The sequence below is a fragment of the Hypanus sabinus genome, chromosome 9 (genome assembly GCF_030144855.1).
Source record: "Hypanus sabinus isolate sHypSab1 chromosome 9, sHypSab1.hap1, whole genome shotgun sequence".
NCBI classification, from domain to species: domain Eukaryota; kingdom Metazoa; phylum Chordata; class Chondrichthyes; order Myliobatiformes; family Dasyatidae; genus Hypanus; species Hypanus sabinus.
This window is the reverse complement of record NC_082714.1, coordinates 67928561-67953906: the sequence shown is the minus strand read 5'-3', so window position 1 is coordinate 67953906 and position 25346 is coordinate 67928561. Positions and strand designations below refer to the sequence as shown.

Below are 25346 nucleotides of genomic sequence, written 5' to 3'. Positions count from 1 at the left end.
AGCTAAAAAAAAATAGAGGGCTATGCAGTAGAGAAATTCTAGGCAACTTTTAGAGTAGGTTACATGGTTGGCACAACATTGTGGCCTGAAGTTTCTAATGCTTTTATGATCTTTTCATAGTTTAGAAAATACTATTCCACCCTTCATGTGTCCAAATTGCAATGATCACCACTAGCTTTAATTTGCCCTTTGCTTAGTTTGTTAACAGCTTCACAATGTATCCACATTGCTTACAATACCACTCATTTTTCTATCATACATAAAAACTGGATTAGGTGGCTTTTCAGTGATAATAAATTATCCATAAAAACAGTGACCAGATTTACCTGGAAAAGTGACATTTTCCTCCCAATCTCAACAGCTGAACACTAGACATTCAGAGTCTCTTAGCCTTGGTCATTTTCTTTTTAACCTGTCAGTTTCTTTTAACTGTCCTTAAAATTAAATAATTTAAAATTTAACTTTAAGTTAAAACCCCAGTGCATGATTGACTGATTTATCTTTCTGCAGAAATATTATAGCACAAAGAGGCCACTCATCCCACTGAAAAATGGTTGCTGAATACTGGCCATACTCTGTGTTTGAGGGATGTGTTAATAGAAAGTATTAATTCTGGATTAAGACATGCATCAACTGATCATTCTGCTCTACTAAAGTGCTAACAAAGGTTTAGCCAAAAAAAACTTTTAATGTGTGGCTTGCTTCATCACAACTTGCTTAAATAGAGGTCAGAAAGCTACATCAATTACAAAGATCATCTCTTTACAACACAAGCCTGGCACAGCTCGGATTGAGCCGTGCAGCCCTAGCAACCACTGACAACCCCAATTTAACACTAGTGTAATAATGGGACAACTTATAATGTTAACGTGGTACTTTGGACTCTGGAAGGAAATCAGAGCACTCAGGGAAAACTCATGCATTCCACAGAGAGGACGTAAAAACACCTTAGAGGATGCCAGAATTGAACTCCGATGCCCCTGGCTGTAGTAGCTTTGCACTAACTGCTGTGCTACCGTAGTGCCGTATCTCCCTATCCATCAGGGCTCTTCTTGTCAGTCACAAGGAAATCTGCAGATGCTGAAAATTCAAGCAACACACACAAAATGCTGCTGGAACGCAGCAGGCCAGGCAGCATCTATAGGTAGTAGTACAGTCAACGTTTCAGGCCGAGACCCTTCGTCAGGACTAACTAGTTATAACTAGTTAAATATGTATTTCCTCAAATGATCCATATTAACTCAAATTATATTGGATCATTTTAAACTTAGCATTGTGCCTCAATGAGTCAAATGTTCTTTCCCCTTTATCTTTCACAAGTTTGATTATCCAAACCAGATAAGGAATACATTAGTAACAAGAGTTTTCTACCCAAAATATTAAGTGTCCCTGGACATTGCGCACATTTCCTTAAAACATCCTTAAGTTTAAACAGCAGAAGGAACCACAATCAAAACATTTGCTGTGCCACGTACCTTGCAACTTCCATGCTTTTCTTTGTTCTTCTTTGGCAATTTGTTCCATGTCTTTGTCATATATATAATCTTGACACATAAAACAATATATACCTCCATACAAGAGGTCTATGGCTGAAGGAGAGAAAAAGGTAAATAAATGTTAAGGAGTTTGCAGTTATTATCATCTATTGATAAATAAAGCCCAACTTGAAGAACAGGATTTGAAATAAAATTACAAACAAGTATGAATCACCCCTAGCTATCTCCTGCGTCTTTCAAGTATCATGCAAGTATATTTCTTCCTGCTAAGTATATTCATTGCACCCTAACACCAAGCTAATCTTGAAGTTACTAACACCTCGAGGTTACACGAAACTCAAAAATACATAACATCACACTGAAATACTACTGGTATGATTAAATAATCTCCTGGGGAAAGAACTTCCAAGATGCGATAATCATCACCATAAAGGCAAGTCCAGTGAAGTAGTCAGAGTATTTGCATGTCTACCAAGTGGAAAAAAAACTGTCACTACAAAGATCCTCTTCAATATCTTTCTCTCAGTAGTCAAGAGATCACCAACTGAGTCACATTGCAAACTTGTGTTAAGTATGATGAATGTGGCCTTTATCCATAAATAAAATGCTAGAGATGTAGAACAGAACTACTAAGTTTAATGCATGGCCTATTTCAATCTCAAAGAAGCTTTCAAAACAGATGAACTAAATTACAACGTTTCAAATCTGAACATGTCTGCTGTGCAACACCATACACACCTGTAAGAAGACACCAACGAGTGGTGACATTTTCCATGCAGCTCCCATTTAGGACTACAACAGTTGAAATATACAGTCACAGCCATAAGTACAGTAAGCAACATTGTTTTACAACATTTAAAAACTCCACTGATCCTCAAAAATCAGCAGACTCCAGACTGTCAGCCACCCAGGGAGTGAGTACAGTTTCCCGTTCAGAAAATGCAGATGATGTGCTGGGCTGCAAGTAAAACTGAAATGCAAGGCTCTGAGGCCCCAGTCCCTACCACCCTCCTAGCTAATGTACAGTACTGAAAATAAAATTCAAGATCTCAGAGCAAGAATGCATCACCAGAGGGATATTAGGGGCTATTATGTACTTTGCTTCAGAGACATTGCTCCACCACAGCATTCGGGACAAAGAGCTTCATCTTGAGGGTGTCACTTTCCACTGCATGGACTGGACAGCAGTGTCAGATAAAAGCAAAAGTCATGGCATTTTCTTCACGTTTAACTCATTATGGCATACATGTGTCTCAGTCCAGCTCTGCCAACCTGGAACACCTTATGGTTAAGTTTCATCCATTTTATCTGCTGAGGAAGCTTTCTGCTATCATCGTGGTATAAGTTTAATTGTTATTCAACCATACACCTCGAGGTTACACGAAACTCAAAAATACATAACATCACACTGAAATACTACTGGTATGATTAAATAATCTCCTGGGGAAAGAACTTCCAAGATGCACCTGGCGTTGGTTTCGTTTGCCTGTATCCATGGGTATTCATGTATGCTATAATTAACTCCTGCCCAAGGACCTGGATGATCAACATGCATTGTAAGTCTTTGTAAAGCATGGATTACTTTCATATCTCATGTATTCACTTACATCATTGAAGGCGTTTTAAATTTCACCACCATCTCCACCAGCACAGGTACCAGGAAAGACATAATCAAAGGCCAAAACTTCAGCCATGCACAACACCTACCAAGCAGTGTTTTACCCAACTTCTTGTATACCTTGAAAACAGATAATGAACAGCTGGCATCTCAAGTCCAGTCTGCAGAATTTCCTCAATCCACAACAAACAAACTGATGTCAATGCTTCTTCCCAGATTAAAAAAAACAACATGGATGTTCTTATTATATTCCACCAGCTCCACTGAGCAGGTGATATTCATCTCCTGAAATAGCAAGGAACTTTGGCTGTATCATTTACCATATGTAAATTTGCTGCAGTAACCAACAAGCCAAAGTTTTTCCAGTAGTACTTCCCATGCTCCTCATTGCAAAGGGCAAGTCATATAAAAGGGAGTTTTAATGCAGCTTCCTGAGCTCTGGTAGAACACACAATGGGAATGCTACATGCAGTTTTAGTCTCCATATTTGAGGATATACTTATTAGATTTAATACAGAGAAGTCTCATTAAGTTGATGTGTGGGATTCAGGGATTTCCATATGAAGCAAGATGGCACCTACATCAGAGTATGAAAGAATAAAAGGTTTGTTTAGCAGTTTGGGGAAGTGAAGTGGGAAGAGAAATGATAAGTGGATACATAGTGAGGTATGTACAAATAGGGAGAAGCAGAATCTGAATCTAGGGGGATATTGGGAGAATTTGTACTTTTTTTTAATTTATTAAATTTTTAGAAAATTACAAAGAATAAATGTAATGGAAAAATAATATTGATCCTCCCCCCTCCCCTTAACCCTCCCCCCTTTAACCCTTATCTAAAGAAAGAAAAAAAAGAAAGAAAGAAGAAAAAAGATTGCCTGGATATTGGAGGATCCCCACATGCTCCATGGAGTTCAAAATAATTTTAATATTTATTTTTACTTTCCCCAATTACTTTATAATTTTATCTTCAAAGGACCTATATATTTAATCCCATCTTTTGTATGTATGGGAGCCAAATTTTCAAAAATATATCATATTCATTTCTTAGATTATATGTAATTTTTTCAAGTGAAATACAACTATATATTTCATTATTCCTACTATATTTATAGTTAAATATAAATCAGATTTCCAAGTAACTGCGATAACTTTTTTAGCTACTACTGCCAATGCAATTTTTATAAATTTTTTCTGATACTTATTCAATTCAAGTTTCGGTATTGTCCCTTCAATATCTCCTTAATAAAAATAACATTGGACTATGTGGGAGTTGTACTCCACTAATTTGTTCCAATAAAAGTCTTAAATTTATCCAAAATGGTTGAATTTTAAAACAAGACCAAGTAGAATGTAAAAAAGTACCAATTTCTTGTTTACATCGAAAACATTGGTCAGACATACTTGAATTTAATCTATTTTCTGTGGTGTTATATATAATTGCTGTAAAAAATTACATTGTACTAATCTGTCGAACATTTATTGTATTTATCATACTATCAGAACATAATCTTGACCAACTTTTTCCATCAATTTTAACATTCAAATCAGATTCCCATTTTTGTCTTGATTTATGAATTCCAGATTCAATTGTCTGTTCTTGAATCAAATTGTACATACAAGATGTAATTCTTTTAATTCTTCCTTTTTGAATTAATATTTCTATTTCACTAGGTTTTGGCATCAACATTGTTTGACCCAGCTTTTCTTGTAAATAAGCCTTTAATTGAAAATAACAGAAAAGAGTGTTGTTTGATACTTTGTATTTATTTTTTAATTATCAAATGACATCAATATACCTCCTTCAAAACAATCACCTATATATTTAATCCCCTTTTGGAACCAATTATGTAAAAGTTTATTATCCATTGTAAAAGGAATAAGCCTATTTTGAATTAAAGTTCTTTTTGCTAATAAAGATTTCTTTATCTCATTGTCCATATTTACCTTATTCCATAAATATCTTAATATTTATGTCTTAATATAGGAGATTCTTTTTTTTCCCGTATCCATTTGGATTCCCATTTATATTAAATCTTCTGGTATGTTTTCTCCTATCTTATTTAATTCTATTCTAATCTATGCCAGTTTTTCTTCATCAAAAAAAGACGCAATAAATTTAAGTTGATTTGCTTTATAATAATTCTTAAAATTTGGAAGTTGTAACCCTCCTAAATTAAATTTACATGTCAATTTTTCCAAAGATATTCTTGACATCTTTCCTTTCCAAAGAAATTTCCTTACATATTTATTCAGTTCTTGAAAAAACTTCTGAGGTAATTGTATTGGTAAAGTTTGGAATAAATATTGCAATCTAGGAAATATATTCATTTTTACAGCATTAACTCTACCTATTAATGTTATTGGTAACATCATCCATTTATCAAGATCCTCTTTTATTTTTTCTAATAATGGCAAATAATTTTGTTTATATAAATTTTTTACATCATTATCAACTCTAATACCTAAATATTTTATCCCATTTATTGACCATCGAAATTGAGTTACTAATCGACATTGATTGTAATTTCCTTTGGTAAGGGGTAAAATTTCACTTTTATCCCAATTTACTTTATACCCTGATACTTTCCCATATTCTTCCAATCTAAAAGAATCTCTGCAAAGATTGCAATGGGTTTGTTAAGTAAATCAAATCATCAACAAATAAATTAATCTCATATTCTTCTTGATTAACTCTAAAGCCCCCAATGTCTGAATCTGTTCTAATTAATTCAGCTAATTGTTCTATTACCAATACAAATAAAGCATGGGATAATGGGCAGCCTTGTCTAGTTGACCTCATTAAGCAAAATGGTGTTGAAATCTGACCATTTGTAACCACTTTAGCTTGAGGATTAGTATTTAAAGTTTTAATCCATTGTATAAAAGATTTTCCTAACTCATATTTTTCCAATACCTTAAGTAAAAAATCCCATTCCAATCTATCAAATGTTTTTTCTGCATCCAAAGCAACTGCCACATTCACTTCCTCTCTTTTTTGTGCCAAATGAATCATACTAAGTAACCAGGTTATATTATCCATTGATTGTCTGTTTTTAATAAAACCTGTTTGATCCATATGTATTAATTTTGGTAAATATTTAGATATTCTATTAGATAAAATTTTTGCTATTATTTTATAATCTGTATTCAACAAAAAATAGGTCTATATGATGTTGGTTTTAAAGGATCTCTATCTTTTTTTGGCAATACAGTTATGATCGCTGTTAAAAGAGATTGTGGAAGTTTATGCATTCTTTCCACTTGATATATTAATTCCATAAAAGGAGGAATTAATAAATCTTTAATTTTTTTTTTATAAAATTCAGGAGGAAAACCATCTTCTCCTGGGGATTTATTACTCTGAAGTGATCCTAAAGCTTCTTCAACCTCTTTTAATGTAAAGGGCATATCTAATCCTTTCTGTTCTTCCAAATTTAATTTTGGAAGGGTTATTTGTGATAAAAAATTTATCTATCTCAGCAATCTTATTTTGTGATTCTGATTGATATAGTTCAGTATAAAATTTTTTTAAAGTTTCATTAATTTCTAAAGGTTTAGAAGTAACCTTATTTACACTTGTTCTAATTGCATTTATTGTTTTAGAAACCTGCTCTGTTTTCAACTGCCAAGCAAGAATCTTATGTGATCTTTCACCTAATTCATAATATTTCTGCTTAGTTCTCATAATTACTTTTTCTGTACGATATGTCTGGAGTGTATTATATTGTCATTTTTTATTAACAAGTTGTCTTCATTTTTCTTCTGTCATATATCTTTGAGATTCTTTTTCTAACTTTATATCTTTTTCCAATTGATCTATTTCTGCCATGTATTCCTTCTTAATTTTAGATGTATAACTTATAATCTGACCCCTTAAATATGCTTTCATTGCTTCCCATAATACAATTTTATCATCAACTGAATGTAAATTTGAATCCCAAAAAAAATTGAATGTTTTTTCACAAAATCACAAAAATCTTGATGTTTTAATAAAATTGAATTAAATCTCCATCTATAGATCGATTCCTCCTTATCCATCATTATCATTATCAAGGGGGAATGATCTGACAGTATTCTTGTTTTATATTCCACACTTCTCACTCTACCCTGAATATTTTTTGATAATAAAAAAAATCAATTCTTGAGTAAGTTTTATGTCTATTTGAATAAAATGAATAATCTCTTTCTCTTGGATTAATTTTTCTCCATATATCAATCAGGTTTAAGTCTTTCATTAATGATAGTTAGTTTTATTACTTTTGATTTTGTAGCAACTTTAGTTGACCTATCCAAAACTGGATCTAAACAAAAATTAAAGTCTCCACCTATTAATATTTTATCATGTGCATCAGCCAAATTCAAAAAAACTTCTTGTATGAATTTTGCATCATTTTCATTTGGTGCATAAATGTTCATAAAAGTCCATAATTCTGAAAAAATTTGACAATGTATAATCACATATCTCCCCACAGAATCAACTACGACATTTTGGACTTTAACTGGTAAAGTTTTATTAACCAAAATTGCAACTCCTCTCAATTTTGAATTAAATGAAGCTGCAATGACATTTCCAACCCAATCTCTCTTTAATTTCTTATGTTCTGTTTCTGTTAAATGTGTTTCTTGTAAAGAAGCTATATCTCCTTTCATTTGCTTAATATATGTTAAAAATCTTTTTCTTTTCACAGGTCCATTAAGTCCATTAACATTAAAACTTAAAAAATTAAGTAAATTAATCATTCATAATACCTTGGGAACTCTTTGAAATTCTCCATGTTGCTATGAGTCTCTCCCCAACCATCCAGGCAAAAAAGAAGAAAAATAGGAAAAAGGTAACTAATATATAAGAAAAAAAACAAAATACCCCCCCACTAATGTTGCGAATAAAAAGAACACAACATTACCCACCCCCCATTTTACGGGTCATGGCAATCACCATGATTGTACACGTGAAACTCGCAGCCATCGAGCAAACTCCTCCAGCTCCCCCACAAAAAAAAATTAGTGAAGAAAAAAAATAATGTCTCTACTCCCAATTAATACTCCTCAACTATTTTTGCTTTCCTTATAAATGTCCATCAAGTCCAACCTTATTTCAGTCTTCATCATTAGTCCACTTCATTTCTATAATTCTTTAGTCCTCTTCGTGGACATCAAATAATTCTTGTACAAATTTCTCCACTTTCCGGTAATCAACGAAAGATCTTCTTTCTTCGTTATCCAGGAAAATGATCAATTTTGCTGGGTAGCTCAATAAAAATTTAAAGCCCTTTTCCCATAAAGATTTTTTCACTGGATTAAATTCCTTCCGCCTCTTCAGAAGATCATAACTTATGTCTGGATAAAAAAAAACTCTTTTCCCCTCTATTATCAATGGCCCATTTCTCTTTTTAGCACCTTGAGTAGCTGCCTTCAAGATCATTTCTTTATCTTGATACCTTAAGCATTTTATCAAAATTGATCTTGGATTTTGATCTTGTTGAGGTCTTGGTCTTAAAGCTCTGTGTGCTCTTTCAATTTCAATTACTTGGCTTCCTTCTTTCATTTCCAAAATTTTTGGAATCCATTCTTGAAAGAATTTTATTGGATTTTCTCCCTCTGTACCTTCCATAAGACTAACAATTTTAATATTATTTCGTCTACTAAAGTTTTCAAGCGCATCTATTTTTCCAACATCCATTTTCTTTCTATTGTCCAGGCAAGATTATTGTCTTCTATCTTAGCTATTCTTTCAGTGTTTTCTTCTATTCTTACTTCCATCTCTTTAACTTTATTATCCATCTTCTTTTGTTTTTCCACCATATTATTGAGTGTAATCTGCATCCTTCTAATATCTGTTCTTATAGCTTTTAATTCATTCATCAAATATATCAGGATATATCTTATGTCTCCTTTAATCTCCTCCTTTTCCTCTTCTTCTTCATCTGTGTTTCCCAAAGAATCTGATTCCGCTTCCGGTTCACTTCCAGTTTCACTTCCAGCCGTAGTTGGGATTTGTAGTTTTATTAATATCTGTTCATGCATACTTGTTTCTTCACGCATGCGTTGTTCTTGCCGTTTCTTCTTAGAGACCGCCGACATTGCCGCAACTTCCTATCCCACACCATCAGAAGTGCCATGCACTTCGCCGGGAGGAGATCCAACTTGAGTACGAGACTTCACCGAGACGGTTAGGCCTTTTTCCCCGCTGACTTGCACAGTCTTCGAAGTAGTAACTTTCTTCTGTTTCGGTTTAGGAGCCATATCTAAAAATAATCCTGAGTTGCTTATAAATAGTTTCTAGTAGGTATTTGTTAACTCTTCTTCACTTAAACCCTATTTCATTACTTTTTACGAGGGAGCTGGATTCACAACGTCTCAATCCTACGTCATCACATGACGCCCCCCACCTTTAGGGTATCCTGCACCAGGACCCCACAAGTCCCTTTGCACTTCAGATTTTTGAATTTTCTCCCCATCTGAATAATAACCTGCCCGAATGTTTCTTCTTCCAAAATGTACAACCGTACATTTCTCAACATTGTATCTATCTGCCATTTCTTTGCCCACTCTCCTAAGCTAACCAAGTCTCTCTGCAACCTTTCCGTTTCCTCAACACTTCCTGCTCCTCCGCCCATCTTGGTGTCATCCGCAAACTTAGCCACAAAACCATTTAATCCATAATCTAAATCATCAATGTACAGTGTAAAAAGAGGCCCCAAAACCCACCCCTGCGGAACACCACTAGTAACCGGCAACCAAACAAAATAGGATCCCTGTATTCCCACTCTTTGCTTTCTGCCCATCAGCCAATTCTCCACCCATTCCAATATCCTTCCTATAATTCCATGTACCCTTATCTTATTAAGCAGCCTCTTATGCGGCACCTTATCGAAGGCCTTTTGGAAATACAAATACACAACATCCACAGCATCTCCCTTGTCAATCTTATTTGAGACTACCTCAAAAAATTCCAATAGGTTGGTGAGGCAGGATCTTCCCTTCATGAAACCATGTTGGCTTGGGCCTATTTTGTCATGCACCTCAAGGTAATTCATAATCTCATCCTCGAGGATCGACTCCAATAACTTTCCAACTACCGATGTCAGACCAATAGGTCTGTAATTTTCTTTTTGCTGCCTCCCCCCTTTCTTAAAGAACAGAACTACATTTGTAACCTTCCAGTCCTCCGGAACCATGCCAGTCTACTGATTCCTGGAAGATTATTTCCAATGCCTCCACAATCTCCAAAGCCACCTCCTTCAGAATCCATGGATGCACTTCATCCAGTCTGGGAGACTTATCTATCCTTAGTTCATTTAGCTTCCCAAGCACTTTCTCTCTAGTAATCTTGAGAGATTCTATTCCCTGAGACCTCTGGCTATCAGGTATATTGCTAATGTCTTCCACTGTGAAGACTGATGTAAAATACTCATTTAGTTCTTCTGCCATCTCTTTGTTACCCATAATTTCTCCAGCATCCTTTTCAATAAGTTCTATATCTACCCGTGTCACTCTTTTACTCTTCATATATTTAAAAAAAACTCAATGTCCTTTATGTTAATTGCCAGTTTCCTTTCATAATTCATCTTTTCTTTCCTACTGACTTTCTTAATTTCCTTCTGTAAATTTTTAAAATTCATCCAGTCCTCAGTGTTCCCACTGATTGTTGCTTCCTTGTACGCTGCCTCTTTTGCTTTTATTTTAGCCTTAACTTCTCTCATTAGCCACATTTGTCATTTTTCCTTTTATGATTTCCTTTTTTCTTGGAATATATTTTTCCTGCACTCTCCTTATTTCTTGCAGGAATTTCATCCAATTCTGTTCCACTGTCCCTCCATTTAGCTTATTTTTCCAATCAACTTGGGCCAGTTCCTCTCTCATACCACTGTAATTTCCTTTGTTGCACTGAAATATTGATACACCTGATACCAGCTTCTCTTATTCAAATTTGAAACAGAACTCAATCATATTATGATCACTACTTCCAAGGGGTTCCATTACCTCTAGCTCCCTAATCACCTCAGGCTCATTACACAGCACCCAATCCAAAACAGCCGATCCCCTGGTGGGCATATGGACAAGCTGCTCCAGAAAGCAATCCCGTAGGCATTCTACAAACTCCCTCTCCTGAGATCCAGTACCTTCCTGACTTTCCCAATCCACTCTCATATTAAAATCTTCTATAATTATCTTGACATTTTCCTTCTGACTCGCTTTTCCTATTTCCAGTTGTAATTTGTAGTCTATATCCCGGCTGCTGTTTGGAGGCCTGCTATTAGTGTCTTTTTACCCTTGCCATTTCTTAACTCGACCTATAGGGATTCTACTTCTTCTGATCCTATGTCTCTTCTTTCTAGTGATTTGATATCATTGCTTACCATCAGGACCATGTCACCCCCTTTACCTACCTTCCTATCTTTCATATCCTTGAACATTCAGCTCCCAATCACATCCATCGTTTAGCCATGACTCAGTGATGACCACTATGTCATATCTTTTAACCTGTAGCTGTACATCAAGGTCATCCACTTTATTTCTAATGCTGCGGGCATTTAAGTATAGTATATTTAGATCAGTGTCTGTTACTGATTTTGCTATATTTCTACCGCACAGCAAATTATCCTCTCTATTCACCTGCCTGTCCTTCTTGCCATCTTTGCTGCACAGTATCCTTGACTTAATACTATTTTCCTCTTCCTCGACCCTAACACCCTGGTTTCCTTCCCCTTGCCAACTTAGTTTAAACCCTCCCTAACAGCTACATTAAACAATCCCGCCAGAATATTAGTACTCTGAGTTCAGGTGTAACCCATCCATTCTGTATAAGTCATGCCTCCCCCAAGATAGATCCCAGTGACCTAAGAATTTGAAGCCCTGCCCCCTGCACCAGTTACTTAGCCACACATTCATCTGCTTAATTCTGCTATTCTTACCATCACTGGCACGCGGCTCAGGCAGCAACCCCGAGATGATTACTCTAGAGGTCTGGCATTTCACTTTTCTTCCTAGTGCCCAGTAATCTTCCTTTAGGACCTCCTCTCTCTTTCTGTCTGTCATGTACCAAGACTTCCAGTTGCTCGCTCTCTCTTCTCAGAATACTCTGGACCCGATACGAGATATCCTGCACCCTGGCACCAGGGACTATCAACACTGGTGCACCTCTGATGTGCGCTTAAGCTCACTGTTCTACTCTCTCTACACCCATGACTGCATGGTTAGGCACAGCTCAAATGCAGTCTATAAATTTGCTGACAATACAACCATTGGAGCAGAATCTCAGATGGTGACAGAAGGGCGTACAGGAGTGAGAAAAATCAGCTAGTTGAGTGGTGTCACAGCAACAACCTTGCACTCAATATCAGTAAGACTAAAGAGCTGATTGCGGACTTCAGAAAGGGCAAGACAAGGGAACAAAGACCAATCCTCAGAGAGATCAGAAGGGGAGAGAGTAAAGAATTTCAAGTTTCTTGGTGTCATTATCTGAAGACCTAAACTGGACCCAGCTATAAAGGCAAGGCAAGAACTCTTCATTATGAGTTTCAGGAAATTTGGTATGTCACTAAAAATACTCACTATTTTTACAGATGTACTTGCTACATCACTATCTGGTATGGGGGGGGGGGGTGTGATTACACAGGATCAAAGTGAGCTGCAGAGAGCTGTAAAATTAGTCAGCTCCATCATGGACACTGGCCTCCGCAGTCTCCTGGCCATCAAGGAGCAATACTTCAAAGACAGCGTCCATCATTAAGGGTCATCTCCAGGGTGGCATATTCATGCAGACCCCTGATGAGTACCATCCAAAGCATGCCCTCCTCATTGCTACCATCAGGAAGGAGGTACAGAAGCCTGAAGCAACACACTCTGGATGGACATTGAACCCATGAAGAAAACTTCATTACTTTTTTTAATTTCCTTTTTACACTACTTATTTAATATAAATACATTCTAAGTAGTTAAATAAAATTTGTGTATGTATATGTGTGTGTGTGTATATATATATATATATATATATATATACATACACACACACATACACACACACATACACACACACACAGTAATTGAGTTTTCTCTCTATTATTACATGTTGCATTATGCAGTCAATTCAACCAACTGTGAATCGCGAAAACCCAGAAGTGCTCTTCCAGCACTCGTTGTTAAGAGCATGTAAATACTTTTTTCTTGTAATTATTCCATAAACAATGCAGTATAACAACTATTTTACATAGTATTTACATTGTATTAGGTATTATAAGTAATCTAGAGATGATTTAAAGTATACGGGAGGATGTGCGTGGGTCATCATGGATTGGGGTCGAAAAAAATCAGAAGTTCTTACTAAGTAAGTCGGAACTGGTACATCTGGTATTATTTATCGACAGTTAGTCAAATATTTGTCTTTGTATATAGTATATATTTTACCTTTCTATGTATATAAAACACTTCAGAACGTATGTTTCAGTGCCGGGCTCAAGAAGTTCCCGAGTTCGATCTAGTGACAGATTGTGCCCAAGTGCACTCTCCACTGTACCGGGTTGATGTGGAGGATCAAACACCCAAAACCCAATAATTAAACCACTGCATTGATTAGTAATAATTGTAGCTTTCATCAGGGCAGAGCCTTTCTCACTTTATCCTTTAAAATTGTTCCGATCATTGACCGACGTAGTCTAATACTTTTCCAATGACCAATGGCATTTCACTTCTTTCCAATCGCTTTATTATTTCCACTTTATTTTCATTCATTATCGTGATTATTTTCGTGAACAGAAACACCGCAGATTCAGATCTCTGCCGCTGGGTCCTAATGTCCCTCACTGAGCCCGGGTGAATAAGGTCTGGGGTTCCATTGGGTCCTAAGATCCACCGCATTGACACACGTTGAATAAGGGACTTGGGCATCCGCGAATTTTGGTATCCACAAGGGGTCCCAGAACCAATCCCTTGTGGATAAGGAGGGCCGACTGTACTGCTGCTGCAAAGTTAAGAAATCTCACAATATATGGCGGTGATATTAAACCTCATCCTGATTCTGAATACTGCTCACAAGACTCCAAGCATAGTGTCTGACTAATACCTTAAAGCTTCAGTAGTACATCCTTGCTTTTATACTGTAGTCCTCTCTAAACAAATGCTTACATTGCATATGCTTTCCCTACCACTAACTCAACCTGCAAAGAGGGAGACATGAGTCAGCTACATCAAAGAAGGCATCAGGTATAAGATAAGGAGGAGTTAGGCAAATTGGAGTGTTTGTCTGTGGCATGTCAGAGGCTGATTCTCTCTCTCTCTCTGGCAGAAAGCCAGAAATTCAAGACTGTCAGGAGGCTGGAGAGTAGTTGCTATTACTAAGGTAAAGGTGCTTGGGAGGCTGAAAGATTTGAATGTAGATAAGTCACCTAGACCAGATGGACTACACTTCAGGGTTCTGAAAAAGATAGATGAAGAGATTGTGGAGGCATTAGTAGTAATCTTTCAAGAATCATGAGATTCTGAAATGGTTCCACAAAAGTGGAAAATTGCAAATGCCACTCCACTCTAAGGGAGGGAGGAAGAAAAAATAAAATTATAAGCCACATAGCCTGACTTCAGTGTTTGGGAAGATACTGGAATCTTTTTTATTAAGAATGAAGCTTCAGGGTATTTGGGAGGCACATGATAAAAAAGGCCAAAGCCAGTACTGTTTCCTTAAGGCAAAATCTTGCCTGACAATCCTTTGGAATTTTTTGAAAAAAATAACAGACAGGATTAACAAAGGAGTGTCAGTGGAAGTTGTTTACTTGAATTTTCAGAAGGTCTTGGGCAAAGCATGGAGCCTTTTCAGTTGTGTACCAGTGACTAGTACGTTCTGCAGTGGTCGGCACTGAGACCGTTCCTTGTATTCACCGTTTCAGTGATTTGGATCATGAAATTGATGGTTTGTGGCCAACTGTGCAGACAATGCAAAGACAGGTGGAGGGGCAAGTGGTGTTGAAGAGCAGGGAGTCTGCACAAGGACTTAGATCGGAAGACTGAGTAAAGAAGTGATGGATGGAATATAGTGTAAGGAAGTGTATGGTTGTGCACTTCAGTAGAAGAAATAAAGAAGTAGACTTTTCTAAATAGGGAGAAAACTAACAAAAAGAAAGGTGCAAAGGCACTTGGGAGTTCTTGTGCAAGATTCCCTAAAGGTTAATTCGCAGGTCGAGTCTGTAGTAAGGAAGGTAAATACAATAAATTTCAAGAGGACTAGAAGATAAGAGCAAGGATCTAATGCTGAGCCTTGATAAGACATTAGTCAGACCACACCTGCAGAAGAAGCTGTCCTCAAATGCTTGTATCCTTTCTTAAAATATAGCAGAAGGGAAAGGGAATGGCCAAGGTGGCAGTCATCCTTGCTGAAACAGTTAGCCTTCCTGATGCAACACCACATGAAGATGGACTGGATGGAAGGTAGTCATAAGACTGGAAGTGTTTGTCACTCTGTAGGTTTTGAGAGTTCAGAACAAAGCTATACAAGCTAAGAACCAAGCTAAGGAACACATACCCATCCTCAGAGGGCTCAAAAGTGGAGATAGTGAGCAGTTTCAAGTGTCAAGATCTGAGGATCTAACACAGTCCCAAAATGCAGTTAGGCAAGACAGTGGCGATACTTCATTAGGAGTTTGAAGAGAATTAGCATGTCAACAAATAAACTCAAAAACTTCTATTGATGTACTATTGAGAGCATTCTGACAGACTGCATTAGTGTCAGGTAAGGGGGTGGGGGGGGGGGGAGTGCTACTACACAGGACCAAGAGAAGCTGCAGTGTTGTAAATCTCATCAGCTCCACTTTGGGCACTAGACTACAAAGTACCCAGCATCTTCACTGAGTGGTGTCTTAGAAAGGCAGCGTCCATTATTAAAGACCTCCAGCACCCAGAGCATGCCCTTTTCTCACTGTTACCATCAGGTAGGAGGTACAGAAGCCTGAAGGCACACTCAGCGATTCAGGAACAGCTTCTCCTCCTCTCCCATGGACATTGAACCCTTGAACACAACCATACTTCTTAAAAAAAAATAGAGTATTCCTGATTTTTGCATGTTTTTAATTTAATATATGCATACTCTAATTGGTTTATTATATTTTTTATTTTTATTTTTTCTCTGCTAGATTATGTATTGCACTGAACTACTACTACTAACAAATTTCACGTCACATACTGATGATAATAAACTTGATTCTGATTCTGAGATACAACTTGTCAAGATACTTTTTATAGCACATGAGAGAACCCTCCTAGAAAAGCCAAATCTACTCAGACCCAAGCGTACATATGCTGATTATAGACATGATCACTGCATAGTATGGAAGGATTAGGAGAAGGTACTTAAGCTCTGGATGCCTACAAACTTGAAGCTATTGACTATATCTATAGAAAATCTGTTGATGATGTCTATTCAACCCATTCGCCACCACCTTCAACCAACCCAATGTCCCACAAATGACTTAACAGTCTAACTCAAACTCTTATTTTGCAACCAAGGCTGCACATTACTGCATCACAACTTCCATCTTGCCTACAGGACTGAGCAATTGGAAGGAACATTATTATGATTTGTACACTTAAGGGGCTCTCACACTTAACTCCAAACTCCAAGTCTCATGGCATTAAATTACCCTGATCACTAGCTACCATTTTTGTCAGTTTATTTTTGAGCAGCACTAAATATGGAGCACCGGAACAGAATATCTTAAGTTGGGGACTTTGATACTGTGATTGTATAGATCTACCAATGATAGAATTACTCGAGCACTGGAATGGGCCTAAGATTAGGAATGGGCAAACCAGTGAAGAATTGACAACTTGATCTTTGTCTTCACCAGCTTGCCAGTTCCAAATACATCTATTCATGATGCCAATGCAAGGAATAATCAGTGCAACAGTCTTTGTGAATATAAACTCCCATCTTGCTCTTTGACAAGCAGCACAATGATCAGATCTAGTTGACCAAAACTAGCACCCACAAAAATGTACTGTTGGTCTTTCAGTCGCTGCTTCAAATGTGCAGATACTGGGAATAGCAAAATTTTATCCCACTACACTCCGTAACTTCATGAACTGATATTTTTCACTGCCATAATGATCAAAGTTCAGAAGTTCATTTTTTATCAATTCCTCTCCAGATAGCCACGAAATCAAAAAAAGGCAACACGATCAACACCCAAACCCCACATGAAACAACAATATCAGCCTTCATATACCCCTCTCCCTGCACAGAAACACAAGATCAACCCCACTCCCTAAATCTCGCTCCCTTGCTCAAAAGGGCAAAACTACAGAATATAAAAAAGCCCATAGTCTGTAGTCCAATTACATTTCCAAAACAGAGAAAACCTTGGTAACATCCTCCAGGCAGAGTGGCAGGCCAGGCAGGCTCTCATTTTCAGCAGCAGAGTTACCCCATCAGCGATCAGAAAGCAGGGAGCTTACCCAAATGTCGATCGTGGGAGCTCTGTACACAGGCTTGACCAGAGCTAGGGAATTAATGCTGAATTAAAAAGGTACCCAGTTGCATATCAAACACTTGAAAACATACCAAAGATACAGTATACATTAAACAGTACAAATTCAGAAGTTGCAACAGTAAGCAATCATAAATCAACAGATATGGCAAGGTCTCCAACAAGGAGTAAATAATGAATAATAAACAGCTAATTAAAGACAGCACCAAGAACAACAGCAAGGTAAACCATACTTCTTCATCTCTATTCAGCCAGGAATTTTTTGGACAATCTTCTCTTCTTCCCAAGGTCTTCATCATACAAGTTGGTCTTTAACCAAGCTGATTCACTCCATGTGATGTCATGAATAACAGGCCAGCTGCCATACTGAAGACACCTACTGCACAACCAGGAGTTAATTCCAAATAAGCTTTTCCAAAACTCAGCAGTGGGCAAGTGTTATCAGTGCTTGCAAGCAACACTTATTTTCTCATGGATGTTCCAATTCCAATTTTACAATTGGCTGCACAATTCAGGGCAGCCTTGCTTCAAACAGGCACAAAGATCAGAATTCAGGCAACACAGATGTTATCTTTGACATCAAGGAGCCCCAAATGAAAGTCAGTAAGCTAAGAAAAACATGCAGCAGCCTGAATCATACCTTGCTCAAAAGGAGATGGCTGTAATTGTTGAAGAACAAATTATTCCAGCCCTATCATGTCACTGCAGCTCCTTCAGCAATATCCCAGGTATTTTCAGTTGCTTCATTATTGATCTATTCCCAAAAATGGGAGATCACGATGGTGTAGCTAGTAGTTACCTCAACACCAATAACCCAGGTTCATTTCTGACCTTGGTTGGCATCACTAAAAAGCAGTTTGTAACCATGTGGGTTTCCTCCAGAGGTTCTACTTCCTTCATATCCCAAACCTGCACAAGTTGATATGCTAATTGGCCACAGTAAACTGCTGTGAATGCGTAGATGAGTGCAAAAATCTAAAAGGAATTAAAGAATGTGGAAAGGAATTAAAGACCATGGGAAGAATAAAAAAGGAATGAATGAAAATTGAGTGTTTGGTAGTCACTACAGACTTGAAAGGCTGAAAGGTCCTTTCCATGCCATTTCTAACTAAGTCGAATTGTCTACTGATTTTAATGTAAATCACAACTCCTCAGAAAAATGAAACGACCCATGTGATATTCGCACATGAGTGATAAATAATACCCAGAAAGCACCAGAAAATTTCCACCTGCGAAGGAGACCCACCATAAATAGTCACATCACTACTTCCAATCATCAACACCTGGGGGCTCCATGGATGCAATTGGATCAGCTCTAAACATCATGACCTCACAGAAACTGGGTATCCTGCAGCATGAGGTCCACCCACAGAACACAAATGCTATCCACTATCTGCATATCACAAATCAGAAGTGAACAAATTGCCTAATTGCATGGCTAAATGCAGCTCCAACACTAGGGCAGCTTGACATCGCTCAGAACAAAGCCTGCTTAATTGACATCCCATCCAGTGCAAAACATTACTCCACCACAAATGCACACCACCTACAAAAGTAAACTGTAATTACTCCACCAGGCTGCATCTCACAAAGATATTATTTCTACCAAGGCCGAAGCTCAAGTAAAAACGATCAAAGCACATGCATGTCACCACATACAAACAAGATTTTTCTCTGCAGGCATACTTAGCAAATCAGTAACTAAACAGGATCAACGTACAACAAACTGCAACAGCAGATACAAATAAATAACACTAAATAACGAGCATGAAACAAGAAGAGTCTTCAAATGAGTGGTCAGAATCAGAATCAAGTTTATTATCACCAGCATGTGATGTGAAATTTGTTAACTTAGCATCAGCAGTTCAATGCAATACATAATATAGAAGAGAATAATAATAAAATAACAAATCAATTACAGTATATGTATATTGAACAGATTAATAATGTAAAAAAAACAGAAATACTGTATATTTTAAAAAGTGAGGTAGTGTCCAAGGATTCAATGTCCATTTAGTAATCCGATTGCAGAGAGGAAGAAGCTGTTCCTGAGTCGCTGAGTGTGTGCCTTCAGCCTTCTGTATCTCCTGCCTGATGGTAACAGTAAGAAAAGGTCATGCCCTGGGGGCTGGAGGTCTTTAATAATGGACGCTGCCTTTCTGAGACACCACTTCCTAAAGATGTCCTGGGTACTTTGTAGGCTAGTATCCAAGATGGTGCTGACTAGATTTACAACCCTCTGCAGATTGTTTCGATCCTGTGCAGTAGCCGCCCCCCCACCCCGATACTCTTCAAATTCCTAATTAAGTATAGCCGTTGTCTTGCCATCTTTATAACCACATCAATATGTTGGGACCAGGTTAGATCGCAGAGATCTTGACACCCAGGAACTTGAAACTGCTCACTCTCTCCACTTCTGATCCCTCGATGAGGATTGGTACATGTTCCTTCGTCTTACCCTTCCAGAAGACCACAAATTGCTCTCTCGTCTTACTGACGTTGAGTGCCATGTTGTTGCTGTGACACCACTCCATTAGTTGGCATACAGGTAGTCCCCGAGTTACGAACGTCCAACTTACAGACAACTCGTACTTATGAACCGAGGAAGGAGAACGCCATCTGTGATTTTAAGTCGAATCGCGACTCCGTCCGCCATTTTAAGTCATTGCCATTGACACTGTTCAGTGTGTAACTTTGCATTTGGCTTAAATTTTTCTTAACAAAATTCACCCTGACCCGCCCCCCCCCCCCCCGTTCCAGTCGGCTGGTGGCGCAGCGAGATCAGCGCCAGGCTGCAGAATGGAGGTTCCAGAGTTCAATCCAGTGACAGACTGCTCCCGTGCCAGGTTGATGTTGATCCAGTGACTCTTGTATCATCTGTGCCGGGTTGATGTCGAGCTCGCAACGACATCATAAAAAAAAACACTGCCACCTCCAGTTTAAATTCCCACGTGGAATATTGTGGAGGATCAAATATCCAAACCCAGCACAGGCCCCACTTGTCCCATTTAACCTGTCTCAGTGCGATGGACTTTCGGACCCGGGGAATACAATGCGGTGGTCCTTAGGACCCAGCAGACCTTGGGAGCTGACGCAGCTCAGGCCCTGCCGCCCGCAGTGTTTCTGTTTCGTTGATGAAAAGCGATCGAGATTGAAAATAAAGCGGGAATAATAAAGCGATCGGAAAGAGATGAAACACCATCGATCATTAGAAAAGTGTTAGGCTACAGTCAGTCAACGAACGGAACAATCTTAAAGGATAAAGTGAGAATAATGGAGCATGTTAAAGGCCCTGTTCCAGTGAAAGCTACAATTATTACTAAGCAATGCAGTGGTTTAATTATTGGAATACATATGTTTCTTAAGTGTTCTATATGCATAGAAAGGTAAAATATATACTATATCTTAAGACAAACGGTTGACTAGCTGACACTAAATAATACCGGATGTACTTGTCCCAACTTATGTACAAATCCAACTTAAAGACTGACTCAGGAACGGAACTCGTTTGTAGCCCGGGGACTGCCTGCATCTCACTCCTGTATGCCCTCTTGTCATCATCTGAGATTCTACCAACATTAGCTGTATCATCAGCAAATTTAGAGGGTATTTGAACTATGCCTAACCACACAGTCATGGGTATATAGAGAGTAAAGCAGTGTGCTAAGCACACACCTGAGGTGCACCAGTGTTGATCGTCAGCAAGGAGGATATGCCATCACCAATCCACACAGATTGTGGTCTTCCAGTTAAGAAGGGATCCAGTTACAGAGGGAGGTACAGAGGCCCAGGTTCTGCAACTTCTGAATCAGGATTGTGGGAATGATGGTATTAAATGCTGAGCTATAGTCGATGACCAGCATCCTAACATAGGTATTTGTGTTGTTCAGGTGATCTAAAGCTATGTGGAGAGCCACTGAGACTGCCTCTGCCATTGACCTATTGTGGCGATAGGCAAATTGCAATGGGTCTAGGTCTTTGTTGAGGCAGGAGTTCAGTCTAGTCATGGCCAACCCCTCAAAGCATTTCATCACTGCCGATATGAGTGTTACTGAGCAATAGTCATTAAGGCAGCTCACATTATTCTTCTTAGGCACCGGTATAATTGTTGCCTTTTAGAAGCAAGGGGGAACTTCCGCCCGTAGCAGTGAGAGGTTGAAAATGTCCTTGAAAGCTCCACTAGTTGGTTGGAACAGGTTTTCAGAGCCTTACCAGGTACTCCATTGGGACCTTCTGCCTTGCGAGGTTTCACTCTCTTTAAAGACAGCCTAACATCGGCCTCAGAGAGAGAGATCACAGGGTCATCAGGTGAAGCAGGGATCTTCACAGCTGTAGTTGTGCTTTCCCTTTCAATGTGGGCATAGAAGGCGTTGTGTTCATCACTGCCATTCATGCTATTGGGTTTCGCTTTGTAGGAAGTAATGTATTGCAGACCTTGCCAGAGTTGCGGTACATCTGATCTTGCCTCCAACTGCATTCAAAGTGATCTCTTAGCCCTTGAAATAGACCTCCGCAAATCATACCTGGCTTTTTGGCACAGGTCGGGGTTGCCAGACTTGAATGCCACATCTAGCCTTCTGCAGACGACGTACTTCCTGGTTCATCCACACCTTTTGGTTTGGGACTGTGCAGCAAGTCTTTGTAGGCACACACTCATCCACACAGATTTTAAATTCTGATAACAACTTCAGCATACTCATTCAAGTTCGAAGATGAATCCCTGAATCCACCATTTCAAAGCAGTCTTGTGCTTCCCTGGTCCATACCTTCTTAGTCCTCACTACTGGTGCTGCTTATAAGTACAGCCAGGTGATCAGACTTTCCAAAGTGAGAGCATGGAAAAGCACAGTAGGCATTCTTGATGGTGGTGTAGCAATGGTCCAGTGTGTTGTTTTCTCTGGTATTGCAAGTGATCTGCTGATGGTAGTTGCCTAGTGATTTTTTTCAAACTGGTTTGGTTAAAATCTCCCAAAACGATGGTGAAGGCGTTAGGGTGTGCTGTTTCGTGCATGTTGATCCCATTACTCAGATCATCCACAGCCTGTTTGACATTGGACTGAGTTGGAATGTAAACTGCCACCAAAACAACCCCAGAGAACTCCTGTGGTAGGTAAAAAGGACGGCACTTAACTGCTAGATATTCCAGGTCAGGTGAGGAGAACTGGGACAGCACTGATACACTTGTGCACCAAGAGTTGATCATGAGGCATACTCCTCCACCCCTGCTTTTGAGAGACTCTATAGATCTATCCTGACAGTGTATAGTAAACCCGTCGATCTGAATTGCTGCATCTGGTACGGAAAGGGTTAACTAGGATTCTGTGAAACAAAGGATACACGCAGTCCTAATGTCCCTCTGATTCAGCACCCTAGCTCTTGAGTTTATCAATGTTATTCACCAGAAATAGCATGTTCGCCAGCAAGATAGTCTGTACCGAGAGTTTAAAAACTCGGTTTCCTTAAATGCACTTGTAACCCCGCTCTGCACCCACACTTCCTCCATGGTATCCTACTTGGATACTTCCAATCACAATCAGTGTTGTTTCCTTGGTTTTAAGCAAGGATAGTTTAAATGCATTAAGACACCTTTGTTGACTGTACTGACCTTGGAAGCAGTTGTGTTTTTTTTCGCCGCATCAGGTTAAAACTGGAATATTTAATCATATCCAAAGATATTCGAGTCGCTCCTAGGCACCCCCTTACCCCCAAGTACTCCCCTTTTGTTCAAGAGCCTGATGGCAGTGACCAGAAAAGAGCACGGCCTGGGTGGTGAAGATCTTTGATGATGGATACTGCTTTCCTACAGCAACACTTCATGTAGATGTGCTCAATGGATGGGAGGATTTCACTTGTGATGCATGGGCCAAATCCACTTTTGTAGGATTTTCTGCTCAAAAGTTGTTGGTGTTGCTGTACCAGGCCATAATGCATCCAGTCAGCACACTTTCCACCATACATCTACTGAAGCTTGCCAAGGCTTTTGATGACATGCTGAATCTCCACCGACTACTGAGGAAGTAGAGGCACTGTTGTTCTTTCTTTGCAATCATATGATGGGTCTAGGACAGGTACTCTGAGATGGTGACACCAGGGTTTTAAAAAAGTTACTGGCCCTCTCCACCTCCTATCCTCTGATGACTACTGGCTCATGGATCTCTAGTTTCCCTCTCCTGAAGTATACAAGTTCCTTGGTCTTACTGACATTGAACGACAGGTTATTATTATTACACCACACAGCCAAGTTTTCAATCTCTCTCCTGTATGCTTATTCATCACCACCTTTGATACAGCCCACACCAGTGGTGCCATCAGCAAACTTGTGTATGGTGTTGAAGCTGTACTTAGCCACAGTCATGGGTGCAAAGTGAGTAGAGCAGGGGGCTAATCACACACTCCTGCAGTGCTCCTGTGCTGATGGAGATTGTGGAGATATTTTTGCCCATCTGGACCGATTGGGGTCCACAAGTGAGGAAATCCAGGATCCAATTGCACAAGGGGATATCGAGGCCCAAGTCTTGGGAGTTTACTGATTAGTAATAAGGGGATGGTGGTGTTCAATGCCAAGCTATAATCCATAAAAAGCATCCTGCTGTCTGCATCTTTGCTGTCCAGATGTTCCAACGCTGTGTGAAGGGCCAATGTGATAGAATCTGCTGTAGCCCTGTTGCTTCATTAGGCAAATTGGAGCAGATCCAAGTCACCACTCAGACAGGAGCTGGATTGCTTGAACACCAGCCTCTCAAAACACTTCACCACTGAACATTACACACAAGAACATTTAAATGTTTTCTACTAATATTAGATTTTAGACCCAAGATGTAAAATATAAATATTAATATAAAATATAAATTAATTCTCCACCCAACATCATCCTTGGAATATATTAGGCAATGACTCATTGCTCTTTCCAAGGGCAAGTAGGGATAGACAATAAAATATCCACCACAGCAACAACGCATCAATGAAAAGTAAAACACCTGCCAACATCTTTACTTAACACCTTCTATTTCAGATATCAACATGACTCATTATGAATTTGCAATAACTAATTAAGTAACTCAGCTTTTCCATACTAGTGGTACAAGCACCAATAAGATGAATGATCAACAGTATTAATAACAAATTCTATTCATATTGCACAATTAAAGCTTAATCACATGAACTAAGCCTACAATCCCCACTCCAACACGGTTGTAATGTTGGGGGTGTCTTACGCCCCACCTATTAACTGCCTGCAAATACAAAAATGCCAAAAGGTATGGGACAGAGAAACTCCCCTTGTATTCTGGAACTACCTTCCACTGATCCATCACCACAGTGAACCTGGTCTGCATCACACTGTAGTTTGCTGGAACTTGCTGTAAAAATTATCAGTTTCCTACAGTTTATACTTGTTCACTTGGTGATTACAAAATTAGACCACAAGACATGGTGGCAGAATTCAGACATTCCAAAACAAATCAGCAAGCTTCTCACAAGAATTCAAAGTCTGATACATTCATTACAAAAGATGACAACAAGCAGAACATAGGCACATCAAAAACAGGACTCATTTCTAAGCCAAGGCAGCTTTGGAATTCTCTACCCAAGGTGGCTGCAGAAACTCAGTCATCAAGTACATTCACAAGCAATGGAAAGATTTTTGATACAAAGACAATTAAGGGATATTGAGTTGTGCAAAATATGGTGCTGAGGTAAATGATCAGTCAAACTTACAGAAGTGTAGCAGGTACAAAGGGACAAATGGCACACTTTCAATTC

At 38.7% G+C, this 25346-nt stretch overlaps 1 protein-coding gene across 4 annotated transcripts in view; it reads right to left on the bottom strand.

Annotated features, from left to right (window-relative positions):
* Nucleotides 1–25346, bottom strand: part of usp22 (ubiquitin specific peptidase 22) — a 203755-nt gene that overhangs the window by 85355 nt on the left and 93054 nt on the right. For 3 of the 4 annotated variants that reach the window (XM_059979850.1, XM_059979853.1, XM_059979852.1), the window contains one exon: nucleotides 1476–1589. In XM_059979850.1, coding sequence (XP_059835833.1) covers nucleotides 1476–1589 — 114 coding nt within the window. Of the gene's footprint in view, nucleotides 1–1475; nucleotides 1590–7863; nucleotides 7945–25346 lie in introns of those variants that run through there. The other variant, XM_059979854.1, reaches the window with a different exon arrangement.